Below are 6,585 nucleotides of genomic sequence, written 5' to 3'. Positions count from 1 at the left end.
CAAGCGCCTGCCATGGCAACCGTGGTGTGCCAGGGCCAGAGTGGCAAGGGCCAGCGGCACGCACGGAGCCATGCCCAAGGACAGGTGGCCCAGCCCCAGCGCAGAGCGCCCCGGTGCCTGGGTAAGGGGCAGTGGGAGGGTTTTTCTTAACAAACAGAGCTGCACGGGACTATTTTTTTTAACCTTGAACTGGGTGAAAAGCAATATGCTGAGGGTGACGTTGGCCCTCAGCGAGGAGAGCCCCCAGGCTGCCCTCCCGAGTCACAGGTGTTTTCGGGGGAAGCGGCGCTCTGCGCTCCCAGCATTTATGAGGAAAAAGTGCCCTACATATTCACAGAAATTATACTAAAGCAGCCTCTAACTGAGGGTTTTTTGTTTGTTTCTTTGTTTGTTTTTCATTTTTCCAGCAATGCTTGAGGTCTTTTACATTTAGCCCTAATGGATGATCTCCTGGGCGATGCCAGCCGACATTTCCTCCAGCTCCCGCCCTCAGCGGCCTCCCGGCGCAGCGATGGCGCAGCGCTTTTTTCACTCCCTTAAGCCCTTGAGCCTAGAATTTCTGAGTCATTCCCAAAAAGTTTTGTGCTTTCAAGCCTCCTGTCGTACAACTGCAGGAGTAGCGTGGGGAAAAGAAGGAAAAAGAGACAAAGGCATTAAATCTTTTTACAAGGCTGAGTATCATTATGTAAACAATTTCCAGAAAGTTCCTGCAGAAATAATGTTCTTGTCCGTTTTACCGATGAACATCGTAACTTTGTGGTAGTGCTTGCATTGTGTGGAAGAGGCCTCCGATGCTTTTAAGAGCCACTAGGTGCTGCTCCAATACCAATAATTCAAAAACAACTGGGAAAATACAACTTTGCCCACATTTCTGATCAGATTTTTTTTTTTTTTTTTTTTTAATTAACCTCAATGTTCATTATTTCCTAGTTTGCTCATGTTGGAGGATGCCAGAGTCAACTTGAGTCAACCACCAGCTCTGCCCTGAGGCAGGCCCAGGACGCGCAGGCGGCCCAGCGCATGGAGGGCAGGGTGCCGCTCACGTACAGGGCTCGGGAGCAGGTGAGCTGCCGGGTGTGCAAAATACTGCCCGTTACAGACAGACTTTCTGCACGGTACCACTTGATAAGTTATCAGTAAGAATAGCACTTAGATTTGAGGTAGTTAGCAGGGCAGTTGCAGCAGACAGGCCGGCTTTGTGCCTCAGGGAGTGAAATGATTGCCGGCTGTGCAAAGGGAGAAATGTATTTCACTGTTACTTGGCAATAATTTGGGGTACTCAAAGATCTGCTGGTTTCCAGTGCCAGTTCCTTTTCACTTTTGTTAGTTATTATAGCTGTTTGAGACACGCTTACGTGCCAGAATATATTATGATCGATCTCAGTCCAAAATCTGTGTGTAAAGTAGCCCTACAAAAGCATTTAATTGAAATTTGATGATCCGTTTTGAATTGTCAGAAATTGTGGATATTCAAAAAATAATTATTTTTGCTTATTAAAAAGTTAGAAACTTACTATCTGAAACATCGTTGAGGTTTCCTTCATAATGAGATAATTTTTCCTTCATAATGAGATAATATTGGAAACAATCAGTAATTTTAAATCATATTTAAAGTATTACAGTTTCATAAGCACAGCTTTATGTCCTTGTTTTATCATCACGCTGAATTTTACTTTACACAACCATTTTGGGCACAGAATATTTTCTCTTTCCATTTTCTATAAGCATAGCAATTATACTGAGTTCATTTCACAAATTTTGCTATAATGAAGGGCAGAAGTGGGCAAGGAAGGAACGCTTAAAAGGGAAGCCTGTGGCTAGTGAAAAGGAGACAATTATAGTGTAACTATACATGATGCTGATTTTTTATCTTTATGAGGAGCATCTGGTCTTAACCACTGTTTGGAAAGAACCAGGTTAGACAGATGTTATTTAACACTAGTATGACTGTTTACCTGATGTTATGCCTTGCGTTGAGCAACCCTTCACTGCTGAAAAGCATTAGTGGAATTCCTCTCTCTCATTAATCAAGAATTAAAATGAGGTTAGTGCTAAGTACAAACAAGCATTGAAGGCTAAAATATGATGTCTTGTGAACAATCTGAGGAGAAAGATGACATTTTAAAAAGAATGCTGGTGAGTGTTCGAAGCTCACTGCATGTAAAGCTGGATGTTTCTAATCTCTTTGTGTGAGGGAACTCACTCACTGTAAGATTAATTAATTTTCTAAGAAAGATAGTACTTTTTAAGCTTATATTTTATTTAGTACTTTGTGGTAGGCATGTAAGGCTATTCTGTAAGACATTTTGTAAACATTACTTAATATGGGGAATCGTTCCAAGACATGATATTCAACATGTAACATCTTGGTTTTCAATTTTCCTGTAGCATATAGGCACCAGAAGTAAACACTACTCCTAAAATGTTCAGATTGATGGGTAATTGTACTGTGATATTTTAGTTAAGCCTAATATTTTACTGACCTTGAAGTTGTTTATTTTTGAGCACATCCAGAAGAATATATCTGTTGAAATGAACAGGCTACGGTCTGCTTAAATCTATATGAGAGAACAAGTGAACATGTGCTATCTCCCCTCAAATAGAGAGAATCTGTCTGGTGTACCATATAGCCTAAGATATGATCATGCAACTGGACTGCAATGCAATCAGGCAAATTCTGTATTTGGTCATTCTTCTTGCTCGGGCAGGCCTTCAGTTATATTTATATTTAGAACCAATTCAGGTTTTATCTCATAAAATCCACTTATTCTTGCAACACATTTAAAAATACATGTTTTACATTAAAATTTCTTCTTCTGTTGGAGGTGAATATCATAGTTGGAAGATGAAAAATGAATTCCACAATGGTAAAATGAAAAAACACTAGAGCATTTACAGAGAAAAAAAAATAAATTCCCAACATGAAACAGGAAAATAATGTTTAAGGAAGAATAGAAGCCACCTAGTAGTCTAGAAGAGCTTTCAGTGTTCAGTTTTTAGCTATTTTTAAAATATGCTAATGATATATAATAAACAAACTTTAAAAAATAAATATGTTGAGTTACTTTTTCTTTTTTTTACAGTTATTCTTTTTTCTTCTAAAATTCTTGTTTCATTTTAGAGTCTGGATGAACATTATGTTAAAAAATGGAATTATAAATTAGTTATGTGATTAATACCTCCTCCACTTCCCCTGCAACAAGCAGTGTACATGACATTCAGTACATAAATCATAGATTAATTCAGTTTTGAGGTCCCTTTTGTAGTTCATTTTAATTAGCTTTGGGCTTGCTAGTGAACAAAACAAGGCAATCCTGACATATATCTTGTATTTTGTTGCTTGTATGTAACATTTCTTATTTGAAAATTCATGCTTTTATATTAATCATGTATATGTTCAGCAAGTCAAGGGAACACAAATCCTCCTGATTATTTTGGAAAAAATAAAAGGAAAAGAAAAATACAGAGGGTCCGTTTTGTCCCAGTAAAATGATGTGTAAATGAAGATTTAACATATGAAAATGACTTCTGTGTTAGAATGGAGCAGCTGTAATTTCAGCATCTGCCAGAATATAAGAACTAGGACTAGTAGACTCCAAAGTATATGAAAATTCATTTTTTTTTTCAAATATATATATATTTTTTTCAGAGAGCAGTGAACAACAACTTCCCATTTTCTTCTCATGACAACAGACACTGCCTACAGAATGTAGGAGAATATTTTGATTTTGTAAGTACCCAGCGCTGAGAAAAATCTGCAAGATTATTATCTTTTCTCTCCCTTGCAAAAATTATCAATGCTCAAAACTGTGAGAAGACAAAAATGTAAATAGCAAAGAAAAACACACTTTTTATTAGTATAGGGATGTGACTTCTCTGGGACTGGCACATGTATACAGCAGCACAGATGGTCATTGAGAATTCAAGAGGAACATAAAACTCTGTGATCTGGGTCTCTGACAGGCATTTTCTAGCGGTTCTGCTAGGTATGGCTTACCATGATTTTGTACCCAGTTACGTGTCCTATAACTCAGCTAAAAGTGATTGCCTTTGTGATGAGCTTTTGGGGGAGTCTTAGCCACTTCACAGCCCCACAATTCACAGTCCCTTATATTTGGTTCAGACTCATCCTCATCGTAAGTTTAAAAAAAATCCATAGGACACCCACAATAAATCTTCATACCTTATTTTTCTTACTACCTTATTTCCTTTCCTTATTACTTTATTACCTTATTTCCTTCATACCTTATTTTCCATTCTGCTCTCTTGAAACAAAAGACCTGTTTAAATGTATGTTGCAGAAGCCACAACGTTGAAATTTGTAATTATTCTGGCTTTACTGTATGTGCAACAGGTTTGTGTTTTTAAGCTTTTGACATCTTTCTAGGCAGTGAAAGAAACTGAGCAGTTTACAAGGTAATGAATAAAGGAAGAAGAAGCAAACTGTGATATTGAAAGCCTCCCTGACTTTGGGCTGTGCTAGGCCTAGCTTTTGGGTATTCATAATTCATTAATACTGAGTAACCTCCATTTCTGTGCACTTTGTGCGGCGTCTCACAGTTTTAGAGATACTAATCAAACATAATTTCAAATAAAATTCCTGCAAGCTGTGAAAATCAGGCTCCATTTCTCAGCGGGGATAGTTTTGAAGATTCAGATATCATAGTCTGTCTCAGTTTCTTTGCTGCAGTCCAAACATAAAATTATTAACCTAATTCTCTGGGTTACTCTGAAGATTATTTTAGCCAAGTATAGCTAAATAGCTTCGAGTATATAGTATATAGTACACTAGAGAAATGCAGAGCGTAAGTGGTTTATTAGTAGTAGTAATGGATGGAAAGTCAACATATTTCCCATTATATATGCAACCAGAAATGTTCGTACAAGCAAGTCTGGCAATGTTATTTTTAACTTGCTAAAGATCAACCATGAGTTCTTGAAATCACTGTGGTAACAGCTTTGTTAACTTCCTGGTGGGGTAGTGACTGTTACAAGCTTCATCTGTGAAACTGTGATTGTAAGTCATATGTTTACATGCATTTTTCTTTCAATCGTTTTTTAGGGTATGGGCCGGAGAAAGGTGGAACCAGAGAGAAGGCAGCAGAATTCACAGAACTTCTTCCTGTGGGCTCACGAATCAGTTCCTAGCAGTGAGGATGGCTTAACCATTTATCAGACATCATTCGTGAAAGATCAGAAAACTGAGAGCCCATTCTGTAGGCGATACCCAAAACACCATACAGAAGAATCTCGCACTGACAAATCTGCTCCTGAGAATGGAAAAAACATGCAACTAAACAAGTCATCATAATTATAAGAACACCTTTGTAACACTGAGTTACATGATCAGAGCCTATTCTGGAGATCTGAACTAGTTGTCACTCGAATGAATGATGAAATAAACGTGTAAAGTGAATAAAGCGGTAGTATAGTTGAGAGTTCTTTGAAGTCAGGAATCCTGGGTTACTCTGAAAGCGTGCATCACTATAAAAAAATGAATGAAGAAAAGCATTATGAGGAAAAGCATGACTGTACATACTTTTAGAAATACCTGCTTTAGGAGAACAGAGGTAGTGACTATACTTGTGTTATTTGATACTGGTTGATCCTCATCTTCACACAAAAGCTCCTTCAGCTTCAGAATCAATGGCATGGCTGTACCTCAAGCAGCTGACAGCATCTGTGTTGACAGAAGTGTATAATGGAACTGGATCCTTGAGGGTTCACCACAGCAGGGAGCCAAAACTGCATGTTCAGATATAAGATAAACTTTTCTGAAAGGTTTTGTGGAGATGAAGGCATGTTGCTAGCCGCTAGGGAAACTAGATAACAAAGAAGCTGAGCATCAGATTGCTGTGCAAAATAACTGTGATGCTTTGCTGTAGCACAGCAGTTGCGTAAGTAAACAAAAGATGTGGCAGGCAGTGTTTGTGTGCCTGTGTGGTAATTCTAGAAAATGGGATTGTATGTATGTATGTGTCATTCATGGCAGTGAGGCAAAAAACAGCTCAAGCTGAAAGTGCAAGGCTGCGTAGAAGTTAGAGTTTCAAGCAGACTGGCTCTGAACAGAACTGATGGTTTTATAGTTACATGTCCCTGAGGAAGTGAATTCAGAACCAATCCTCCAAGCGCTCTGCTCCCAGGATACTTACTGACTTTAGTTACGGGAGGCATTACAGTCAGACCTCCAAATAATGTGTTTTCCCCTTCTGGATCATTTCCATTAATATCAATAAAATAAAAGGCCAAAGTATGTATCTTAAAATATACTATAAATAAGCTTGTTGCTATGCAAAATATTTTTTTCTTTGTTTACAAGATAAATGGAAAAAATAAACTCTAATCCCTTAGAATTTCTTGCACTGTAACAGATGCCAGAAAATGAACTATGTTAAGAAATGATTTCTTCCTTCCAGTAAACAGATACATCTTTTTGTATCGGCTTGCAACGGGTGATCTTTCTGTGTGCCATCAGCGTAGACTATATTAGAATATTTCCCCAAACATGTAGGAATTTTATGAGCACATGCTGAAATAATAAACTTTTTATATACGAAGTTTCCCTTACTAAAGTTCTTGGGGTAC

At 38.0% G+C, this 6,585-nt stretch overlaps 1 protein-coding gene across 2 annotated transcripts; it reads left to right on the top strand.

The window, feature by feature from the left end:
• On the top strand, positions 1-5,420 carry TEX36 (testis expressed 36). 2 transcript variants are annotated; one of them, XM_035330219.1, is made up of 4 exons: positions 1-121; positions 931-1,062; positions 3,650-3,730; positions 5,063-5,420. In XM_035330219.1, exons 1-4 carry the CDS (start codon positions 71-73, stop codon positions 5,309-5,311), a joined length of 513 nt encoding a protein of 170 aa, XP_035186110.1. In that variant the 5' UTR covers positions 1-70; the 3' UTR covers positions 5,312-5,420. The 2 variants fall into 2 exon arrangements, with proteins under 2 accessions (XP_035186110.1, XP_035186111.1); XM_035330220.1 differs by lacking the exon at positions 1-121 and adding an exon at positions 520-748.
• The last annotated feature ends 1,165 nt before the right edge of the window (positions 5,421-6,585 follow it).

The sequence above is a fragment of the Oxyura jamaicensis genome, chromosome 6, assembly GCF_011077185.1.
Source record: "Oxyura jamaicensis isolate SHBP4307 breed ruddy duck chromosome 6, BPBGC_Ojam_1.0, whole genome shotgun sequence".
Lineage (NCBI taxonomy): Eukaryota > Metazoa > Chordata > Aves > Anseriformes > Anatidae > Oxyura > Oxyura jamaicensis.
The sequence above is the reverse complement of the archived record's forward strand: the minus strand, read 5'-3'. Positions and strand labels throughout refer to the sequence as shown.

Bases quoted from the DNA above. Each gene is read 5' to 3' on its own strand.
- TEX36 (XM_035330219.1), top strand. From the start codon at position 71: ATGCCCAAGGACAGGTGGCCCAGCCCCAGCGCAGAGCGCCCCGGTGCC. The intron at 122-930 runs GTAAGGGGCAGT...ATTATTTCCTAG, and splicing joins CAGAGCGCCCCGGTGCCTGG to TTTGCTCATGTTGGAGGATG. The intron at 1,063-3,649 runs GTGAGCTGCCGG...TATTTTTTTCAG, and splicing joins CGTACAGGGCTCGGGAGCAG to AGAGCAGTGAACAACAACTT.